At 36.0% G+C, this 24636-nt stretch overlaps 1 protein-coding gene across 1 annotated transcript; it reads left to right on the top strand.

Annotated features, from left to right (window-relative positions):
- The first annotated feature begins 4486 nt into the window (after nt 1–4486).
- Nucleotides 4487–24386, top strand: LOC140149078 (proton myo-inositol cotransporter-like). The gene is made up of 11 exons (XM_072171241.1): nt 4487–4558; nt 8607–9052; nt 9346–9502; nt 9947–10161; nt 10829–10937; nt 11530–11693; nt 18077–18185; nt 18315–18565; nt 19442–19594; nt 20959–21132; nt 21691–24386. The coding sequence occupies exons 2-11, from the start codon at nt 8704–8706 to the stop codon at nt 21777–21779; spliced, it is 1770 nt and encodes a 589-aa protein (XP_072027342.1). The 5' UTR covers nt 4487–4558; nt 8607–8703; the 3' UTR covers nt 21780–24386.
- The last annotated feature ends 250 nt before the right edge of the window (nt 24387–24636 follow it).

Genomic DNA, 24636 nt, shown 5'->3' with positions numbered 1-24636 from the left:
TAATTATGAAGATTGATTTAAACACCACGGAACACCTTATTACTGAATATTATTATTATTATCATTATTATTATTATTATCATTGTTATTATTTATCATTGTTATTATTCTTCTTCTTCTTATCATCATCATCATCATCATCATCATCATCATCATCATCATCATCATCATCATATTATTATTATTATCATAAATTTATATTATTAAATTAACTTTGTTTATATTATTATCATTATTATTATTATTATTGATTATTATTATTATTATTATTATTATTATTATTATTATTATTATTATTATTATTATTATTATTATTATTATTATTATTATTATCATATTAGGCCTATTATTATTATTATCATCATCATATTATATTATTAAATTAACTTTGTTTATATGTTTTGTGTTACTCCTCCATTGGATGTTGTGTCATACTTTCATTGTTTTTAATTTTATCCATTGCTTGTTGACACTTGTATCCTTTTGGATCCATCCTTTGGTCGTCAGTTGGAACAAATTTTCCCTGTTTTTATACATATTATAATTAATAATTAAATATAAATTTATAATTATTACTATTTATTATTATTACTATTTTTATCATTGAATTCTAATTATTTCATTATTTTGGGTAAGCCTGCTGCTAAAATATCTGGCCTGTAATATATACTGAGAAAAAAAATCGTTCCTCTATTTTGTTATTTAAAATATCCTTTTTTTCCTTCCTTCCCGGGTTTATCATGACTTAATAAGTGCATGCCCGACGGCCCCACTATAAACATACTACGCCGCACCGCCGGGAGTTCAAGCAATCGATCGTGCATCAATCAACAGCAGCACAATACACGCGGTATAAAAAGGGGGCGAAAGTGCACGGGTCCGAAATTGAAAGGGTGCGAACCGTCCAGCATTCGTTCCAAGTTCCACATAAATATTTAGTTAATGCAGCCCGTGGTCCAATTAGGGGTGTGGACTTGGGCGGCATAAAACACCCACTCAGACCGCGCCATGGCTTGTCGTTGTCGTCATCATCGACTTCGTCACCATCTACTTCGTCATCATCTTCATTTTTAATATTAGGGGCCGGGCTGTAGCCTACAATAATTATGAACCATCGGGAGGGTAAAAGGGGAGGGCAAGCAATTGTTGGCCAACCAAAAAAAAAAAAAAAAAGGGGGGGGGGGGCAAGCCGAGGCGAGGGGAAGAGATTTTTGGGTAGGCCTATGTTCACAGATCTTTATAGCACTTTCGTCATAAACATCAAAGGGATATGAGCTAAAACAACAATGAAAATTCAAATTCGGCGAATCAAACTAGAGCCTGAACTAGAGCCCAGGGCCGGATTAACCATTGGGCCAGATGGGCCCATTGTCCTGTTCTCAGTCCGGCCACTAGGTAGCCGAAAAACACTGTGTTTTGGGCATGCGCGTACGCAGGAATTTTTTAAGGGGGGTGTGATGATAAAAATACTAAAATAAAGAAATGGCCGCATAGCGGTCATCCCGTCGCGCCTGCGCGACGCAGGGGGGAGTCTGAGGGGGGATGTGCCCCCCTCAGAATTAGAAAATTTTGGTAAATGAAGACCTAATTGAAGCGATTTGGTGGACAATTTTGGCACTATTAGTGTGTAAAATTTTAAATTGAAAAAGCCGAAAATTTGTGAAATGACGGTCCATGAAGCCTTTCGTGAACAAGTTTTTTCTTCAGTTGTAGGCCTATATTGTGTTAAACACAAATTGGTAAATATCGAAAGCACTGAGAATCAAAAATGGCTGCTTGTTTATCCACTGTGCAGGGGGGTGTCTGAGGGGGGATGTGCCCCCCTCAGAATTAAGAAACTATTGCAAAATGAAGACCTAATTGAAGCGATTTGGTGGATCATTTTGGGACTATTAGCATGATTAGTGTGTAAAATTTTAGTTTGAAAAAGCCAAAAATTGGTGAAATAACGGTACATGAAGCCTTTCGTGAACAAGAGTTTTGCCTCCTGCAGAAGTTCGAAAAATTTGCAAAATGAAGGTCCGATTGAAGCCATTTGGTGCATAATTTTTACACTATTTACATGATTTAAATCATTGCTTCAAACAGAAAAAAGGGCCCGAACTCAATTTGCACAATTAAAACCTTTACGTATGTTGCCGGGTTAGGGTCCGGGGGTAGGGTGTGAGGTTTGATGTGGAGGTGTAACATCATAAGGCGGGCCCTATATCCATGTCAATTAACAATTAAAACCTTTACGTACGTACGTTGCCAGGGTAAAGGTGTAATGATGTGGGGGTGTTAATATGTATTGACACATTTACGTACGTTGCCGGTCAATACCGGGTATAGGCCTATAGGGTGAGATAAATATGTGTGGGCGGGGTAGTTATGGAATATATAGGCCTATGATAGTTGTAATAATATGTCCCATATGCCTTGCTCATCTCCCTCCTCTCCTCTTCCCATTCCCCCCCTCTCTCCTCTCTCTATCTCTCTCTCTCTGTCTCTCTCTCTTTCTTCGCCTTTTCTCCCCCCATTTTAATTTTTTTTGACAGATCCAAGGGGGGTGTTTCACACCCGTAAGACCCCCCCTGCGTACGCCAATGGTTTTGGGTCAAAATACGGCAAATTATGCTATACTCCTATGTTGGTAGCTCGCGGGCGGGTAGTAATCAGCCCCCGCACAGACTAGCCCAAATAAAAACTCTATCATTTATCCCTGTAAAATCAGATAAACAACTTGATTTTTTTGAATTAAATAAAGACCCACTCAGTGATCCCAGCGCAAGTGTAAAAAATTAAAATTGATAATAAATTACTTAAAAGTGAAGGACAAGTCATTCAAATTGTCATTTGGTATTTTTGAAATGTCAAATTAAAAACGAAGCAAACAGCAGTACTGACGAAGTTGAATTAGGCCTGAGCCCCATTCAAAATTATACATGTAGCTAATTTAGACTGTCAGTATGACCAGAGAAGACTTGACTCTTCTCTGGTGTGACCCGGGGCATGTGACCCAGATAACACACCACTGGAAACAACACTTGTTATACGATATAAAGGGGCCGGGGGGGGGGTCCAAAAAGTTTTGTCTGTAAGTTCATGGAGGTACATATACCTCCATGGTATATATAAGATTAGCAGTCCATCAAGGGGAGGCCGGGGGTCATCCGTGGTCATCGAGCTTAAAATTTGAGGTAAACCAGCCCCCAACCAAATTATTAATGAACACTCCCTAAGTAACAAAATCAGTGATAAAAGTGAAAGTTGCTGTTCAAATAATTAAAAAATAAGGATCTTGGGTGACAGATGAAATGGAAAAACAAGGGGTCTTCGGTTGACACGAGAGCCTGCCATTTAAATGCGCGCAACCCACATGAAGTTAGCGACTTGCGGAAAACCGCCCTGCTGACTAAGCATTCAGAAGGTTAAGTGTCTACGGAAGTGAGATCAAGCTTCCCTGATCATGCATGGAATGCAGGCCCGTAAGCAGGATTTTTTTTTTAAAGTGGACTTTTTTTTTTTTTTTCCAGGGGGGCGATTTTGTGAAAAGAGGACTTTTCCCCTCAAATTTGGACCTTTTATGACCAAAAAAACTGATTTTTGTGCTCGCTACGCTCGCAAATTCTTAGACTTTTTGTATACTTTAGCAAATTTGGGGAGGTGCGATCGCACCCCCCCCTGTGTATACGGGCCTGATGGAATGGTATAGGTAGGCCTATGAATTGTTTAGCAGTCTAATGGAGAATAGGCCTAGGGGTCTTGAGGGCTCTGAATAATTATTGTTTATTTGAAAAATGAAGGGTGAATCATAGTGCTTTAAATAATAAAAATGATTGGCCGGGAAAACAAGCTTGGAAATCCGGTCATAGCTGCAGCCTGCATGTGTATTTAAAAAAAAATTATGACACCAATGGCTTGCTATATATTAAGCGTCATCATCGTATTCGCAATATTACGCCCAAAAAGAGCCCAAGTATAATTGATTGATGGCTACGGGCTGGCTATAAAGAGTGCATCTCAGGGCACACACCACTAAATAATCGTCCCATTGAAATACACGGGAAAATACAAGAAAGTAAGTTTGTTTTTCTACCCCATGTAACAACATTTTTAATATTTTGATCAAACCAATGTCTTAAATAAAGATTAAACTTTTATTTAAATTTAATTTTTCGGGACAAGTTAAGACAAACTTGAGAGATACGAACTCCTGAACAGCGCCATCCCGAATTTCAGCCGACACGCTCGCCTCCTTACCAGTTCCGGCCATGATATTGTTCCGAGGGCCTATTACCCATGCACATTCGATTCAGAAAATTTTCTGAACAGATATGTAATGTTGAGCTCCTATTCTATCTTTTTATCAAAACAACCAAGAGTCACTCAAATTTGGTTCCCTCGGGACGCCGATATATTTCGCATAGGTGCTATTTTTTACCGGAACTATGAAGGGTTACACCAAATGCGGAAGGATTTGGTGTAGTGCACCCTCAGCTGATTACAGCTGATTATGTGATTATGATAACCAGGCCTGATGATAACTTGCTAATGTCCGTTTATGAAGCCGGAGAAGGTAAATAATTAATATTGTAACAGGTTAGATTTAACATAGCAATTCCCTATAACAGTGTAATGCCCTTGTTGACTCTTTGAACTCCTCCTCTCTGCCCAAACATGCCAAACAAACTCAAGCCAAGGTCGGATGTCAGTAATCAGTTAAAATGCTAGCGCTAGCAATACCAATAGCACTGTCACTGATTAGTAGCATGCTAGGCTAGTTCGCAACGCAAACTTAGACAAACGGGCAAACAGACACATCATTTATCGGTATGACATTTTCGTTATTGGTGACGCCCTATCTAAGTTTGCACTGAAGTGCCATCTCAGTTTTGGTGCGCCGACTTGGATCATGTAGGTATGCTAGGTGAATTCAAATTTGCCATAAAACTGCATCATTTTATATATCAAATTAAAGCCCTTGAGTAAACAAAGCCAACACTGAAAACCTTTTTTCATAGCACTTTCCGTAGCAAAGTTACATCTTGTCAAAGATTGGCTTTCATCAAAAAGATTCAGCTAGCAAAATTCCCCAAAACGGCATTTCGGGGGTGTTTCTAGATCTTAGTCTCATGGCGATAGCAGCTTTTTTTAATGGAACTGCTATCAAAATCCTCTAAAATTCCATAATGCGACTTGATTATCACCATAAAAAATCATATATTTGGGTCAAGTGAAGTATAGAAAACATATTTATGTAGGTTTCCTTCACCGACCTATTCTCGAAAAAAATTCAAATTTCTATGTAAATATGCATTGTGTTTGGGCCCCGGTCTCGGCGAATTTCGCTGACTAGCAAATGTGTTAACTAAGGTTTGCCTGGGATACCTAGATCATGTGCTAATGTAATGAATTTTTATTTATTCTGGATAAAATAATGGAGTATTAAAGGAGTATTTCGTGATCCTAGCATCCTCTTTTTATGACATTTTTCAGTACATATCCACGAAAAAACCATATTCCCAAAATTTCAGTTGATTCCGATTTTGCGTTTGCGAGTTATGCATGATTATGTGTATTACACGGCTCCATAGACAATACGTTGTAATTTCGTTCTGGTGCACCAGAACGAAATTCAAATTTCGCGATATCTTTGCTAAACGAATTAATCTGCAAGAAATATTTTGTACATAAACATTATGTAGCCAGAGTATTCCAGTGATATAAAAATCTCAACTTTTTTTTGAGAAAAGTGGGGGATGAGGCTGTGGATCACAAAATGCCCCTTTAATTACAATTTCAAGCATAGAAGTTTAGGTAAGAAGTACAAGAAGCTGTGTAATTAATATTATGACAAACATGCAACTATTTAAGCTACAGGAGCCTTGTATTTTTTAGTGCAAACTCTAATTGAAACCATGCAATTGCGTTGCACTAGCTTTTTGTATACACTTCGTCCCATACCCGGTACCATTGTGCAGAGCTACTACGGTATGGGTTCCTCGTACTAATGCTAGGCCTATTATATATAGGTATGAGAGGCAAACCTCAGCTCAGTTACACATTTGCTAGTCAGCCAAAATGGCCTAAACCGGGCCCAAACACAATATATATTTCATAGGCGTGAGATCCTGGGGGGGGGAATAAATCCCCCAATATTTTTGCCAGTGGGTATGGTCCATACATATACAATCATCCCCCCCCCCCCCACAATGTTGAGACATGTAATGGGTTTCTGACCAAATTAACCTTATATTTGGCCATTTTAGCCCTAATATTGCAAAAAAAATTTGTGCTACACACGAATTTATCCCACTTTTGCACCATATTTCATCAGTTTAGCTTGAAAATGGCAAAATTTTTAACACACTTCACACGCATTTGTTCACTAAACTTAATCTATCGCCAAAAAGTGCTGCTTCACTATACTTCAAGAAATTTTTTCCAACCCCATCCCCCATGTCAAAAAGAAATCTACGCCATTATTATATACATAGAAATTTTAGAAATTTAAAAGAACAGCTAGCTCAAGGAAACCTACATAAACATGTTGTATATACTTCACTTGACCCAAATATATGATTTTTTATGGTGATGAGACACTCGCACATGAAATTTTAGAGGGATTTTGATAGCATTTCCACATAGAAAAGCTGCTATCATCATGAGACTAAGATCTAGAAACACCACCGAAAAGGGACACATCTAGATGTTCACTTTTCCTATCTCTGTGCTTGTTGAAAAGGTATAACATTGTAAAGATAGGACATCCGGGTCCTACTCTGCCATGTTTGGCTGAGTAACGGTACATGAACACGGTCTTTTGTGCTATGTAAATTAGTCATTGTGTAAACTGTAACGCTGTGTTTATTACTCATGGGTTACTCGAGAACTCTAGCTTTGAATTTGCAGTTTTTTGCACACAATAGTTACGCATTCGATGCTAGAGTGCTTTGCTATGGTTTTTCGGTCGGAAAGAGGTGCAATCTTTTGCACCGGAAATTGTTTATTCTGTTAATGTTGAAATTTGGATGAAAGTTATATCGATGAGTCAACTGTATCTTTTGAGCAAGATTTGCCTATTTTGGACAGTCTAAAATTTTGCTAAAGTGTAATTTTAGCAATATTTTAATGATTTTTGATGCAATTGCCAGTCATGATCCGCTGTGTTTACTTCTTTTGAGTCATTCCATGCAAACTCTATGCAGAACGTCTATAATTCAGCAAAACGTCTAGTATTGGAGATTAGATATGAATAGGGTATTAGCCTAAACTGATACTGGACAAAATTATGGACCAGTAGCGTAGATTTCTTTTTGACGTATAGTGAAGCAGCAATTTTTGGCGAGAGATTAAGTTTAGTGAACAAATGCGCATGAAGCACACGAAATATTTTGCCATTTTGAAGCTAAACTGATGAAATATGGTGCAAAAGTGGAATAAATTCGTGCGTAGCGCAGAAAATGTTGCAATATTCCGGTCCAAGACATGGTGTTTTGGGAAACATACCTTAGGCTATTTTAGGGGCCTGGACCCGTAACCATCTGGTCTAATGGTAAATCCGGCCTTAAGTTTGAAATAGCTCAATGATAAATGAATAAATCTGCCAATTTTGTGTCGATACTGAAAAGTTTCGGTTGGGGATATGCAATACAAGAAACATGTCGGGCACAGCCTTCTTGACCACCTTTTTCGACTTTTCTTTATGGGTCGGCCATTTTATTGTTTTATTTGTGTTAGTCAATATACTACTCCTATAGGTGCTTTTGTGCAATTAGCATTTCAAAAGATTTCTATTTCTTTGTCTTCAAGAAGTCAAGTATATTGTCGAGTATATTGATAATAATCGTATGGCACTACATATCGTATGGATTCCCTCTTTCTTTATCCCTTCTCTCCCCCATCTTTTTCCTCTCTCTCTCCCTCCTTTCTCTTTTTTTCCCTGCACTAGGGGGAAGCCCAAATAGACAATTTTTGCCAGGCTTATTGATAATAATCGTATGATATTGCGTATCGTATGGATTCCCAATCTCTTTTCCCCTCCTCTCCCTCTCTGCCCTCTCTTTTCCCATCCTCTCCCTCTCTCTTTTTCCTCTCTCTCTCTCTCCTTTTTCCTCTTTTTTTTTTTCGCTAGGGGGCGGGGGCCCAAATAGCGTTAGGGGCGGGGGCCAAATAGGCAATTTTTGCCAGGGGGGGGGCGATCGCCACTGGAGCTTCCGTCAGCAACTTTCTAACAAAAGAAAGAAGGAAGGCAGGAACCCCTGGCAACTTTCCAAGTAAAGAAAATGAGAGAAAGAAGGAAGAAAGGGAGGTAGACAAAAAGAAAAGAGAGAGAACAGAAAGACAAAGAGGAGAGGGGATAGGAAGTGTTGGGAGAGGAGGGGTGGGGAGAGAAGGAGAGATGTAACTTGGTGTTACATGTATACTACCTTCTAATGTACTGGGCTGGGGTGGGCAAAATTTTCAAATCGTCCATGACCCACTACTAAAATAATTTGACCAAGACAAATGCTTACAAAATGCTTACAATTTACCATTTTAATGCTAAATTGTGTTAGAATTAAGACCACCACCATTAGTACACATATACTTTCTAACCAATGATACAATTTCTTTTATTTCAGTTGAAGATCAATCAAAATGAAGACAATCCAATCCTCATTTGAAAACTTACCTGCATGTCTGAACATCTAAAATTCAAGCAACACAAAAAATAGCAAAATGACTGAACACAATCCTTCACTGACCTCATTCATCAAAGTACTCACTTTCTTCGCTGCACTTGGAGGTTTCCTCTTTGGATATGACTGTGGTATTATCTCAGGAGCATTGGTCCTATTGAAGACAGAATACAACCTAAGCACCTTATGGCAGCAGCTGATAGTCAGCATAACCATTGGTAGCGCAGCAGTGGCGGCACTGGCTGGAGGATTCTTGAATGATATACTGGGAAGGAAGAGAGTTATCTTGCTGGCTAGTTTTATATTTACAATTGGAGCAGGAGTGATGGCAGGGACTCCTAATAAGGAAGTGCTGCTTGTTGGTAGACTGGTAGTTGGTCTAGGAGTCGGTAAGAATTGGTTAGGATAGGGATTTAAATCTGGGTTGCATGGGGTTTTCTTAGAATTTGCTAAAGGCATGAAAAAAGTGAAATCAACCCATGATAAAAGTGATCCTAATTTGTCTGATATTATAAGACTTTAATTTTGATTTCTTATCATCATCAAAATCACCAACGATGACAATGATGATGAGAAAGATTGATGATGACAACGTTTGATTATGTCAATGATTGAATTTGAATTTACCATTTGTCTTTGATATCAAATCTTTAATTACAAATAAACCATTCCTTTTCCACAGGTCTTGCAGCCACAACAGTACCTGTTTACATCGCAGAATGTGCACCACCACATGCTAGAGGGCGTCTTGTTATAGTCAACGGATGTTGCATTGCAGGAGGCACCGCTACAGCAGGCATTATTGCAGGATCTTTCTCTTACTTCTCTTGGGGATGGAGGTGAGTTTATTCGTCCGATATTTCGTTTACCTTAACTTGCACGATCATCAGAGTCACAAAATGGCATCTCGTATGTACTGTCCTCAAAGTAGCTCCATAGTTTCGAGCCTGGAGGTAGCCAGAATGCCAGAAGGGAAAAGAAAGAGGGAGAGAGACAAGGAATGAGTGTTTTATCATTAACAGTGCTAATTATTGATACTGAACAGTGTATAGGCACAACATGCGTGCAACAGGCACAATGTGTATAAAATGTGTGACATGTCAAAAATTACTTTCGTCAGCTGGGTTATTTTATAACTTTTTGCCTCTTTTGTGCTAAAAAAAGTATATAGACACAGCAAAGATGGTGCAAATTGTACCAATCAATTGTCATATTTTTGTTATAATCCATTCATAGTGAAACTGCCCAGTATTCAAAGTAAAGCAATTTGAAATCTTTCACAGAATTATGTTTGGACTCTCTGCTGTGCCAGCAATTATTCAGCTCATCGGCTTCTTGTTCCTGCCAGAATCTCCACGTTGGTTAGTCAGACATGGACACCATCAAAAGGCACTAGAGGTCTTAAAGAAGATACATGGGTCACAGCAAGCAGAGAAGGAGCATGAAATTATCCAGAATTCTGAGAGAAAACAAAAGAGAATAGAGCATGAACAAAAAGGTATTGATTAGGACACAAACATGATGCATATATAAATATGGGAACTATGTCAATAAGCAGATATTTAAATGCTTATACGTTAATTAGGGAGTACCAAAAGGTCAACAAAGCTGACCCTCGTCCTCACTATCTGTAAAGAAACCAGAAGTTGGTCAAAATAGCATTAATGTTTTAATGAAGAAAACACAAGAAAACACCTTCCTAACAAAGCTAATTGCATTTCTAGGCCTGATCAATCTTTTTGTTTATTCTATTATGCTCTAGTTAGACCTGGTCTCAGGTCAGCTGACATGTGCTTAATTTAAGCTGATGTAATGCTTTATTATGTCAATATTACACTGGAATAAAATCACCTCCCTTGGACCTGGTAGCTTACATCTTGTTGTGGCAAGAAGCTTGATTTGAAATACTGAGGTCTGGGGTTTGATTCCTAATGCAGTCGTTGTCTTGTTCCACCTTTAGAAACATTTTGGCTTACAAAATCTAAAGCAAACATCTTTCAGCAATAATATGTCGCAGGGCCAATAAGACAAATATGGGCTTTCCAATAATACCCAAATTGCCATTTTGATGTGGAAAAAGTGGTGATGAGGTTGTCAATCAGACGATCCTTGCCATTCACCCAGCTCTGTTGCTTACCTCAGCTCATCATATTCCTTACATACAGGTAGATCAGTGGTCCTGCAAGTGCTTGAAACACCAGCCGTTAGGAAGGCTCTAATCGTGGGATGTGGTTTGCAGATCATTCAACAATTTGCAGGAATCAACACAGTTGTGTAAGTGTTTCCAGTTGGAAATTCAAGAATCATTTTCAATAATTTCTATCCTATTCTGTCATTGGAATCAAATTCATCTTAAAAAAGTTTTTCCTTCAAGTAGCATTCATTTTAAGCAGCATGTTTCCTTCAAATTTTCACTCAGTACAATATTTTGTCCTTCACATTGGAGGACTTCATCAGGTATGACTGATATGGTCATCTGATCCACATTTCCGGAAAACTGGATTCCGGTACTTAGTCTCTTTTCCACTCTTTAAAAGACAATCATAGACGTGACTTAGAATGTGTTATTATCTGTTCCAGGTTTGATGACACCTCTGTCACTTTTGAAGAGGTGTCAGAGTGGTTTGGTGAGACAGGTGCTCTGTTAGGCTGTATTGATAGCAGATCTATTTGCTCCATTTAATTTGCATTCACATACACAAACCTCCTCCGACTGTGAATGGAATTTGTCCAGCGTGATGTCACAAGGTGTCACTGTAGTTGAAATGTATAATAGGTTGCATTACTCTTCATTTACAGATGGCAAAGATAATATATAAATATTTTCACTAACCTATAGTGACTGTGGCCCATTTTTTCCATTCAGATACTACAATGGCACCATTATCCGCATGTCTGGTGTTGAATCTGATATAGTGACTCTGTGGTTGGCTGCAGCAGTGTCATCATCCTCCCTGATTGGCAATCTTATTAGTTTATTCTTAGTTAGTAAAGTTGGAAGAAGAAAACTCGTACTTGGAAGTTTAGCAGGTATGCTCACAGTTATTTATTATGGTGTGATATGGTGTGAACTAAAATAAATGTAATTATTAAAACATGCTGTTTCTATGAGTAGGACAATGGACATGGCATCATCTTCTGAAATTGTGAACTTTTCTTTTGCTGGTTTCAGCAGTAGTGATGTTTTTGATGACTCAATGTGGATAATTCAACCCAAGTCACAATCAACTACTATATCAGTGAACCCAATTATTTATGAACGCCTAATTACAGAATTTAATACCAGATATGGTACACCAGAAGAGAAAGGGAAACAACAACATGGATGTATTTATAGATGTTGGATTACAACTACTGAAGACACCTTGGAAAGAGTAACAATTACTTGCTACAAATCTACTCATACCCTATCTATCCAAGGGAGTCAACATTACCACTGGACCTCAACACACTTAGTGCAAGACATTGGGGAAAAACTGAACCTCTTGAACTCTAGTTGCGCAAGTTCAACTGTCCCCCCCATGACATCTACGCCGATCACATCTTCTCAACCTAGGCTGCAAGCCAATGTTTCTACACAATTGGACTTGACCCCACATCCTGTTAGCACCCATTCTACATGTAGTATTGGAATACAGACTGATGATACCATCACATGCTCTACTGCCACACAGACTGATATCTCTACCACGTTCACAGCTCCCAGCAGTAGCACCCCCCAGCCTCAGAACCTGAGCGTTATAATTAACATGCCCGATGATGAACCCACTCCTCCCAGCAGAACGGACTCTGTTATCATCGACATCCCTACAAGCAATGTATTTAGTGCTTTGGAAGTTGAGGACATGCCTGAAGATTTCCCACCCCTTCCCCTTCCCTCTCCAAATCCCACTGCCGGTGCTTCAAGTACATTTAGACGGACTTCAAAACATACTCAAAGAACGGCCAGTAGTGAATGTGTTATCAACATGCCTGATGCAGCATCAATTTCTAGTTTCTCTATGCCAGCACCTGAAGCTTCAACTACTACACAGAAATCAAGACGCCCACGACACACCGTTCTTATTCTGGGGGATTCAATCCCCAAATACCTTGATGGAAGAAGAATGTCGCGACGCCTCAATGTTGTAAATGAATGTATTCCAGGCAGCAGAATTGAAACTTGGATTAGACTAGCACCATCATACATTAGGCAGTACAACCCCTCCTCAGTCATAGTCCACTGTGGGACCAATAACATTCGGACTACCCTCCCACAAGAATGCCTTGACGCGCTTACACAACTTATTCATGGAATTAAGCAGATTGACTCGCAGATCTCTGTCGCAATATCTTCGCTAACTATACAAAAACACAAAGGACGCTATGCCTGGATTAAGGAATTCAACTCAAGATTATTTGAGACTTGTGAACATTTAAATTTGAACTATATTGACAATAGCAAAATTATTCATAGGCATCTTGCAAAGGATGGCATTCATCTTCGTCGATCAGGGACAACACAGTTGGCTAGCAACTTCATTTCTTTTTAAGACTCTTCAGTATCAAACAAGCTAAAAACGTAAAGTCTAATCTTGATGAAAATAATAATATATCTAGTTGCCAAGAAAATATGTTTTGTGGACATTGTAGTTGTAAAATTGGTAAGTCTAAACATATATCTTGCAATAATTGTACTCTTGATTTTCATGCCCAATGTGTTGATAGATCACCGACATTAACAGATACTTCTATGAATTGGTTATGTAATTGCTGTTTTACACTAATTGCTAATGACGAGCTCCCTTTTGGTGAATGTTTTGTTGATTTAAAGTGCAAGTTGCAAAAGGTCTCAAAATGGCTCATTTAAACATTAGAAGTATTATTGACAAACTCGATTATCTGGATATTTTTGTGCATGAAAACAATATTGATGTTCTTTGTCTGAGTGAGACCTGGACAGATAAAAGTATTGATGACTCTGAACTTATGATAAGTGGCTATAATTTTTGTCGTCTAGATAGAAGTAATGGGATGGCTCATGGTGGTGTAATGTGTTATGTAAAAGAAAATTTATGTTTTAAAGAAAATGTTGATATTCATGATGATGAGGTAGAGGCAATTTTTATTGAAATCAACTTACCTAACACCAAACCTATTGCTGTAGGTACTGTTTACCGTCCTCCAGATTCTACTGTTGATATTGATAAATTGGATGTTTTGTTTCAAAAGTGCAATGATATTTATGATGATGTGTATATATTAGGTGATTTTAATTTGGATGTTCTAAAAAGTGCGACTCTAAAAAAGTATCTAATCTTGCAAAAAAATGCCAAATATCTCAGCTCATTAATGATTACACTAGAATTACTGATAAAAGTAGAACTATAATTGATTTGATCTTTGTGTCTCGTCCAGAATTGGTCCTTTCGTCAGGTGTACATAGTCTAGGACTTAGTGATCATTCATTAATATATGTTGTTCGTAAACACAAACAAATTAAATTGCCTCCAAGAACTGTCACATCAAGAAACTTCAAAAATTTTGATGAATCACACTTTGTGAACACAATTCAGAATATTGATTGGGAACAAGTAAACTGTATTGATGATGTTGATGACGCTCTATCTAAGTGGCAATCATTGTTTAATGAAGCATCACGATGAACATGCACCTTTTAAAACTAAGCGTATAAAGGGCATCTCCCTGAATGGGTAGACAGTAATTTTCTTAAATTGTGTAAGGATAGGGATTATTTTTATGCCAAGGCTCATAAAACCAATGACCCTGATGATTGGGAAAAGGCTAAGTCAGTTAGAAATAGAGTTAATAATATGAAATTTTATTTGAAGAAGAAGCACTTTGAAAGGGCAATTAATGATAATGTACATGATAGCAAAAAGTTATGGAAAACACTTAAAAAAGTAATTCCAAGTAAAAAAGGGAAGCCAAATGTGCCTCACATTATAAGCCAAAATGGGCATGGTAATATTGCTACAGGTAAAGATACTGCTGACTCATTTAATCAATTCTTCACCTCAGTTGGTGAAGAACTTAGTAAACAATTTGATAATATTGATATCATCTGCCCATGTAATGATGGGAAAAGTAGTATATTTCGATGTAACCATAGTGAGAGTTTTAAATTCTATTCTGTATCCTATGATTTTGTATATAACCAAATATGTAATATGGATAATAATAAGTCACCAGGTTTAGATAAATTCAATGTAAAACTGCTCAAATTGGCTGCACCTTATGTGTCAAAATCACTTGCTCATATTTGTAACATTTCTTTAAACAGTTCCAAATTTCCTGATGAGTGGAAGAAAGCCAAAGTCACTCCAATTTTTAAATCTGGTGATAAGAATAACATAAGCAATTACAGGCCGATTTCTGTCTTGCCAATTATTTCAAAGATTATTGAAAGAACTGTTCATAACCAATTATATGATTATCTTTGTAGTAGAAATATTCTTTCGGATTCTCAATCTGGTTTTAGATCCAATCATTCTACAACAACAACTTTACTAGATGTTCAAGATTATATTCTTAATAATATGGACAATGGTTTTGCAACAGGAGTTATATTTTTGGATTTAAAAAAGGCTTTTGATACGGTAAATCATGAAATTCTCATTAATAAACTTGCTGACTATGGTATTAAGGGTAATGAACTTGGTTGGTTTAAATCATACCTAAGTAATAGGGCTCAAGCTGTGCATGTGAATTCTTTTCTGTCAGATTTCAAAACTTATAATACTGGAATTCCTCAAGGCTCAATCTTGGGTCCTCTGCTATTTATAATTTTTGTTAATTGTTTACCTGATGTTGTAACTTGTAAGACAGTAATGTATGCAGATGATACTTCTCTTATGTGTAAAGCAAAAAATGCTGATGACCTAAAAATGCAACTTGAATCTAACCTAAAAACTGTTGCTAACTGGTTTAAAGCTAATAAGCTCACATTAAATACTGATAAAACTAAGTTTATGGTTTTGGAACTAATCATACGCTTAATCATTACAAGGACATAACTCTCACATTTGATGACAAAATTATTGAAAGAGTTGATGTTTTCAAATATCTTGGTATTAAGTTTGATAGTAATATGTCTTGGTCATCACACATTGATTATGTATCTGGAAATATCTCCAAGAGAATTGGTGTTGTAAAACGTGCTAAGTATTTCCTTCCTCATAAAACCTTAGTTATGCTCTCTAATGCTCTTGTAATTCCACATTTCGACTATGCCAGCAGTGTTTGGTCTAATTGTTCTGCAACCAATCAATATCAGCTTCAAGTGCTTCACAACAGATTAGCTAGAACAATTCTCTTTGCTGATATTAGAACACCAGTAGATGACATGTTAAATTCTTTAAATTGGATTAAACTTTGTGATAGATGGTCTAATCACATGATTATTCTTACCTTTAAATGTATCAAAAATATGTGTCCTGAATATTTATGTAATCAATTTGACTTTGTCCATAATGCTCATGATCACAAAACAAGGAGTCATTCTTCTAACACATTGATCATGCCTAAATATAATTCTAATAGTGGTAAACGTACATTTATTGTAAGAGCTGCAAATTTATGGAATAACTTACCACCATCATATCGTATAAACCTTGAAACTCTGTCTTTGCATCAATTCAAGACGAGCATCATTATTTCTGCTAAATCATAATCATTTATTATCATATTGTATGTATTTTGATTTATATCGTTCATGTACTTGAGATGCATTATTTTCTTTCTTTCACATTATTATTCATGTTCTTGTATATATTTTAAACATCATGTTATTTTGTAAATATTCTGTAAAAATGTTGTAAATATTGTTGTATGAGGGCCTGCTTGGAAAGCAGTGCTTGCCACTCAGAGAAGATGAGATCATCTTCTCTGTTGCCACTGAAGTAGTTTAAATCCCTCAATAAAGATTTCACAAATCAAAAAAATCAAAAAATATTGTTTCCAACTTTAGTAACTTTTGGAATACAAAGTAAAACAAGTTCAAAGCAGATCTAGACAAACCATGCCTAAGGGTGTCTACGTTTAAACGTTTCACGTGTAACCGCCCGTTAAATGCACTATCCGTTTAGGAAGATCGCTAACCGTTTAAACGTTAAAAAAAAATAAAAAAAATAAAAAAATCGAATATAATGTTTTTAAATGCATGAATGTGTTAATGTTTTAAGTACTTTACTTTGCCTCATTTCATCGAAATTGTTATTTTTATTGCTAACAAAATAAAAGAGAAACCTCTCACTCAATTTTAGAAATTTAAAAAAACAATTTTAAATTTCTAAAAATACCAAAAAATACATTAGAGTTACAAAAGCTTTTTTCTTCTGGGTAAGAATTATTTTGTTACATGCAACAGTTTTTTTCTTGCAGGTTAGAAATTTGATAAATAGGTCATCATATACAAAATGCATGCATGGACCTATTTATCAAATTTCTAACCTGCAAGAAAAAAGCTGTTGCATGCAAGAAAAAAATTCTTACCCAGAAGAAAAAAGCTTCTGCACTTAAATGTATTTTTTTTGGTATTTTCAGATTTTTTTTAATTTCGAAATGATGTGAAAGTGTTCTCCTTCCTATAATTCGCCATAAAAAATTGCCATTTTGATAAGATGAGGCTAAATAAAGTAATTGAAACTTAATTAATATATATTAATGCATTTACTAAACATGCTAATACAGGTCCGATTTTGGGGTTCTCTTTTGGGGGTTGGGGCAAGGGTGTTAGGCTAGTTGGGCTTGGGTGGGTTTGTATACATGTAGTAAGGTTTGGGAAGGGGTTAGAGTTTGTGTAAGGGTAGGAACATAAAACTTTTTAAAAAAATTGGGAAAAAAAATCAACTTTTTTTTTCTTTTTCTTTTTTATAATTTTTTTTACATACGTTTACACGGTTAACCGACCGGATCGTGGTCCATTTAAACGGTTAGACAAATAACCGTGAATTTACACCCCATAACCATGCCACAAGCACAGTGTCTTAAAGTGCACAGTTCACACCCACCACTATTTATGTGTGTGTGGGGGGGGGGGTTGTGTTGGGTAGGTGTCGGGGTGCCCACATATGCATAGTGTGTCTCTGCCTATATATCTTTATATCTTGTTAAAATGAAGAAATACATTTCAAAACACTTGTTCCATATTGGCTATATATTTTAAACACATCATCATTTGTCTTAAGACATGAGGTCATTCATTATTTCAATATTTCAATATTTATTTATTTATTTATTTATTTATTTATTTATTTATTTATTTATTTATTTATTTATTTATTTATTTATTTATTTACTTATTTCTGAGACAAACCTTTTTTAGCCTTATATTTGAAAGCTTTTTGTGTATTCATTAATACTCTTTGATTTTAATTTGTTTTTATGTTATATTTATCCTTCTAATTACACAGGCTTGGTAATATGTCTCATATTCATCGGAGTTGCTTTCTTAATGATATCTATAACAGCGCCCTCTGCTGATATTGTTAATCCAGTTGCTGGAATTTGTGCTTCATACAGGTATGATTGCTAATATATTTTGCAAAATACTTAGAGCAAAGAGCAGTTAAATCTAAGTTTATTTTATTTGTTAATTGTTAATATTCTCACCATTAGTGTAAACTCACTGTATCTTCCTTCTCCATACAGTACCTGTTCTGATTGCATTTTGGAAGAAAACTGTGGTTTCTGCTTTCGTCAAAATGGCAGCTCTTATGTCACCAACTCAGGATCTTGTCTGCCTGTTGATAAAACAGACATCAAACATTCAATGGTAGGAATGTGCTCTGAGATTTATAATAAAACATCAGACACTGTATGGGGATATGACTTCTGTCCTTCATCATTTGGGTACATGGCTCTTGCTGGAATGGTCATGTATCTGTTGATATTTGGCCAAGGTAACTGATCTTTTATTAGTTTCTTTTTCCTTTGATATTTACCTTGTAATGTGTCAAACTCATTTTTATTAGTTATGAATCATTTCTGATGACTCAGTCAGTGTTAGACACTGTTCTCACATGATACCAGGTTAGGGTGTCCAAACAACGAGGCATTATCCTCATTGAAATTGGTTGCAATGCCTTTGTCATCAACTGCATCTGCCCTGCAATTTAAATGCATCAACAAAGAGGGCAGATAATTGTTGATTTTTGCTTCCACTGAGAATCAAATCCTGGACCTCTAGTGCCAGAGTCAAAGACTCAAAGACTATTGCCGCTGTGCCTAGCTGCTTCCATATAATGAATTGATAAAAAATGTCATAGTTAGGAGATATACAATCATTTGATTTTGACACCCAAAACAATATGTTGATAAAATATGTAAGTTGTGATAAAAAAAAAAAACACTGACCCTGCTAGTGTATTTGACTTGAAATGGTGTTCTTCATAATTCTTTTAGTGAAATAGGACACTCTCAAACTATATCTTTAAGACAGCACCTTTGTATCGGGGCATGCAATAAGAGTCATGTATGACTGGCTAAACAAACAAACATGCTTTGTGTTTTATGTGACTGGCAGGTTTTTTTAAATAAATTTACGCAAACACAAGTTGGGATTTCAGTGCTACAAACATCAACAAAACCCAAATAATTTGACCATATTATTTTTGGCCTATTAAGCTTCAGCCATATATACAATTTTTTTATAAAAATTTTCTAACAACAGTATCTGTTCATTACTATATCTACATGCTGATTTGGTCAAAGTTTGCACACCTAACCCAAAGTTTAAACTATGTAGTGATGATATAAACTTTGATGTTGCCTTGCAGGAATGGGACCGATGCCTTGGGTTATTAATACAGAGATCTACCCTACATGGGCACGTGGTTTCTGCAATGGCTGTGCTACTGCTGCAAATTGGATCTCCAACCTAATCATATCTATGACATTCCTGAGTCTAACAGAAGCCATTACACGATATGGTTAGTAAATTGTCTGTTTTTATTAGCATGATATTGATACCAATTAACTCCAAGGAAGGTCAGTGGAAATCCCACCATACAATGTCAAATATTTGTCCTTTGCCCATGTAAATTGGTTATCTTCATGGCAGAATTTGACAAAATTTGAATGTTTGCATTTTTCTCTTGTAAGAGAACATATTAATAACACTTGCGCTTTGACAATATACATTAATTATTCATTGTGTCAATTAAAGTGTGTGTATTAGTTTGCGCAAACCTTTAAAAAAAAGAAGTTCTATTGCCGTCTTTGCTCAAAATTTTTTATGGTTGGTAGGTCAAGAATTAAAAGAAAAAACAATGTGGACCATTCATTGTGAACACTTAATTGAGAGCTAATGGGTATGACTATAAATGGTAGTTAACAAGTGTCAATTTATGAATATGAGTGAATATTAAAAACAAAAACAAAATCCAATGATCATGCTTTACTGACAGCAATAATAATTTTCCTCCTATTCTGAACAGTAATAAGGGGTGTGCTAATTTGGTGATCATGAGTAACAATGCTATATGGTGGATTTTAACATATTTGAAGCATCAATTATGATTGTGATCCCAGGCATGATATTTTGAGAATGACAAAATAATCCAGGTGACATGTTCAAATAATTTTCCACACTCTAAACATTAACAATGTGTATCTAGGGTCTCCATAATTGTGCATATGTATTCAAATCAAAATCTCTGAATAATATTTCATTTTTCAGCTCTCACTCAGTCAAACAGTTTGGTTGATTTAGCATACTCTTTATAATATTGATAAGCATTTATGGGTTGACCTGGCACTTTTTCTGCCAGGGTGATCCATAACACTTTAGTAACTGTCACCCGCCTCTCAGCACGCTGTAATATCAGAATCCTACTGAGCCATAAAGCTAATCCTACAGAACCCTAGGCCTAATCCTGATCGTACTGTCATACTGAACCCTAGGCCAAATCCTAATTGTACTGAACTCTAGGCCTAATCCTAACCCTACTGAACCCTAAACCTAATTCTACTGAACCCTAGGCCAAATCCTAATCCTACTGAACCCTAGGCCTAATCCTAATCCTACTGAACCCTAAACCTAATGCTACTGAACCCTAAACCTATAATTCTACTGAACCCTAGGCATAATTCTAATCGTACTGAACCCTAGGCCTAATCCTAATCTTACTGAAACCTAGGCCTAATCCTAATCTTACTGAACCCTAAACCTAACCCTACTGAACCCTAAACCTAATCCTACTGAACCCTAATCCTAATCCTACTGATCCCTAACATGATTTTGAAGGTGGACAAGATTCTGCAATTACACCCAAAATATTATGTTTTGTTACAGGGGCGTTTTTCCTGTATGCTGGTATTGCAGTTGTAGGGTTTGTCTTCCTGTTTACTTTACTACCAGAAACTAAAGACAAACCTCTAGAGGATATTGTTCACTTGTTTGCCAGGCCTATGTGCAGCTGCTGTACTGGGAAGTCTTATGTGCAATATGATGTAGTAAATACTGAAGGTAAGAAATTTGTTAAGCAATCTCAAGAGGGGAAAACTGGGTTGTTGTCATGGTATATTGATGTACAACAGATACTGACCAGGAGCATGTTTCGAAACCTTCAATCATTAGGAAGGATGAAATTTTGTAAAATCTTTTGATAGATATAAAAACCAAAAACACATTGGCATCTCTATAATTAATTTTCATCAGCTTATAATGTGTTTCTGCAAATACTTTGATGTTACAAGGATATGAGGATGGTGCACATACAGGGAATAAAGAACAGTGTGTGAGTGGCTTTCCCCAGGAGCAGGAGTGTATCAGGCAGGTGGGACACTTACACAATTGTTCCTGTAAAATTGGGCCAAAATGATGCCCACAGGAAAATGTGTACACTTTTTTTTTCCGCAAAAAACACTCCTGCCTGTTTGGTCTACCTGATTATACAATGTGTATACAAATATGTATATTATATAATTATATAGGGTCTCCTTAATAAATTTGTGCTGAAGTATTCAAACTCAAAATCACTGAATGTCCCTTTAATCAGAAGATTTCCTGTTTCCTATCTTTCAGGGGAAGAAGAACCACTATTAAATGATACCAAAAATGAAGTGAAAACTATACCAGGATCAGACGCAGTGAAGCCACTTAACGAATTATGACAAGACTATAATTGATTATTAATCTAGGATATAGTCTTTCTGTAATATCATTTGAAATCTGGCTGAGGTATTCATACAAATGGTACAGGGAACAGAGACATTTTATTGCCTCCATGTAGGACTCAATCCAGCAATCAGAATTAACCTCAACACTCTGGTGTTCCAAAAATATAGCACTAGTACTAAAACAAAAAAAATGATTTTTGTTTTTGCAGCTGAGTCAAATTTGAATCCAACAAATAGCTTTAATATATGTGACCAGCTCCAACAAAACCCGGAACAGGTAGCCAGACATGTTTTTGAGTTATGATATAGGCCTTTAAAGATGACATTTCCATAAAAAAATCAAATTTTAAGTATTTGACCTTGCGACTGAGTGGACTTTAAAATCCTTGAAAGTACTTATTTAATCAATAATTGACAGTTGAACTATGATAATCTCTATTCAATCCTGTGTAATGCAAGAAACTAATTAGCATATTACTCGAATAGCAAATTGGCAAAAATATCAAGGTATCACTTACAAAATTATCCATATCTTGAAAAGTATTGATGCTATGTGTATAATTTTGGTATCATTTTGAAGCTTATTGTTCCTGGTTTTGTCAGAACGGGTCACACATAATCAATTAATATACAAAAGTCTAATATTTATGATTTTTGGGGTATATTCTAATGTAGCAAATCACAGATTTGTTTAATAAAACATTTTAAACAAATCTGTTTTGGCCATTTTATTTTAATATTTTTGTACTGTAAAACTCTAATTGTTAAAATGTTTATCCACAATATATCTAATATATCAAATATCTTATATCAAATGCTAGGTGTTCCAAAAAAGCCTACATGTACATTTTTTTAAATACTCCCAAGTTAACAATGGTATAAAATATAAATTTCCTTATCAAGACATAATCTAAATGATTTTCTTCTTCTAGTACCCCTGTGAATGTCAAGCTCACAACTTGCTACCTAGCCTGCATTCCACACATTCCTGAGCAAGCTGTTCATGTGACATGATGCAACATGATGTTCATTACCACCGTGTATTTGGCAGGACATTTGAGTATAATAGGCACAACCAGAGTATGGCAGACTCGGTATTTATTCAGATGAACAGCTAATAAAAATTGTCATGCTTTATTTTAAGATTTTTAAATTGGGATGTGCAAGATTTAATTTCACAGTGGGTTTCATTAGTGCAATAAGTTCAACCATGAAAAGAGTAAGTGAAAATAAATACATGTAGTAAAAAAGAAACATGTGAAAACAATGGTGTGCTTGTGTTCAACTTTAGTTATGCGGTATTTTTGATGGTTAGTCACTTTTGAAACCCCTGTCGTCTTGCACCAATCAGATTTAATAAATAAATGATATCTGAAAAAAATGCCATTGTTTGGTTGTACCATTGCAAAATGCTGTTCTTTTTTTACATGTAATCTTTTTTGGGACACACTATATCAGTCTATATGTAAGTATGTGTTTGTAAAACTGCACAATATTTATAAATGTACAAGTTTTTATCTTTTCTGTGGTGCACATAAATGTAAACAATAGGGAAAAAACACTCAGATTTGAACTGCCAACCCTCCAAGCCATTAGCGCCAATCTAGCTTGAAATGTGAGAGGGGACAACCAGCCAAAATTGTTTAAAAGTGGCTGAAAAGAACAAAAAAAATAGATCATTTTGCCAAAAGGTGGGGGAACACATCCCCCGGCCCCTCCCCCCGAGATTGATGCCCATGCGCCAAGCCATAATAGCCATGAGTATTGAGTTAACTGTATAAGTCTTGGGGTTGATCATTGTTGTTGTTCTTCCTCTCCCTATATAAGTGCATATACCTCAAATTGTGTATTGTTGTGCAATAAACAGGCTTTATGAAAACAGAACTTCTTAGTTAACTATACACAATCCTGGAACCCTGGAATGTTCATTGCATCCCATAGTAGATTACATCAGAATCTGAGATCAGATACATGCAGTATTTTTTATTTAGAATGGCATTTTTTATGTGCCATCTTTGAAGCACCTGTTCTAATCTGGGTGAGTGCAGATGCAGCCACATTTGTGTGCACTGGCCACTAAACAGAAATATAAGGACTTGTACATCCTATAATAAACCAAAGTACTACAATGTATGTAATTGTATAATTCTATAAATGTATAATTATTCTATGTATCAAAGTATAAATTAACATCTATGTAGAAATGATCTAATATTTTGTATATGTTTTTTTTTATCATTGCCATAAATAAAAGCTAAATCAAATTGAGTTATTTTTGAATTATTTTCTTACATTACAGTGAGATGTTTATCAAACATGAACACAAAACTTAATTCCCCCTCCTATACACACCAGGTCTGTATACATAATCTGAGGATGCAATGAATTAAAAAGGAGTTTCATCTTTTTATTTATCTTGCTCTCTTTCGGTGACTGAGCTTCTTTTGATTTGTAGATTTACTCCTCAAAAAGAGCTACATTTATGCTCCTCATAATATGCATGACTTACATAGACTTCTGGTAAAATATTCTTGAGAATGAATAGCCCAACTGTTACTTGTATGTATCATGCAGCATTTTTCAAAAATAGGGTAGCTTATTTGGATCACTAGCTTCTGGGTATTCAAAGCCATAATATATGATTTTTAAAATACATTTTGTTAATTTTTCAAAGGTGTTTTTGGTGTGTTTGTAATGTTTACACTAGTCCCAACATACACTTAACTGGTATTGGCCAAATTTGTTGTGCTTTTTGGACAACAGCAATTTTGAATTAATTGAATTTCCCGTTGGTATTTGAGGCATTTTTTAAGTGCTCTATGCATATTTTAAACAGACTAATGCCTTTTGT

The sequence above is a fragment of the Amphiura filiformis genome, chromosome 3 (genome assembly GCF_039555335.1).
Source record: "Amphiura filiformis chromosome 3, Afil_fr2py, whole genome shotgun sequence".
Classification (NCBI taxonomy): Eukaryota; Metazoa; Echinodermata; class Ophiuroidea; order Amphilepidida; family Amphiuridae; genus Amphiura; species Amphiura filiformis.
The sequence above is the reverse complement of the archived record's forward strand: the minus strand, read 5'-3'. Positions and strand labels throughout refer to the sequence as shown.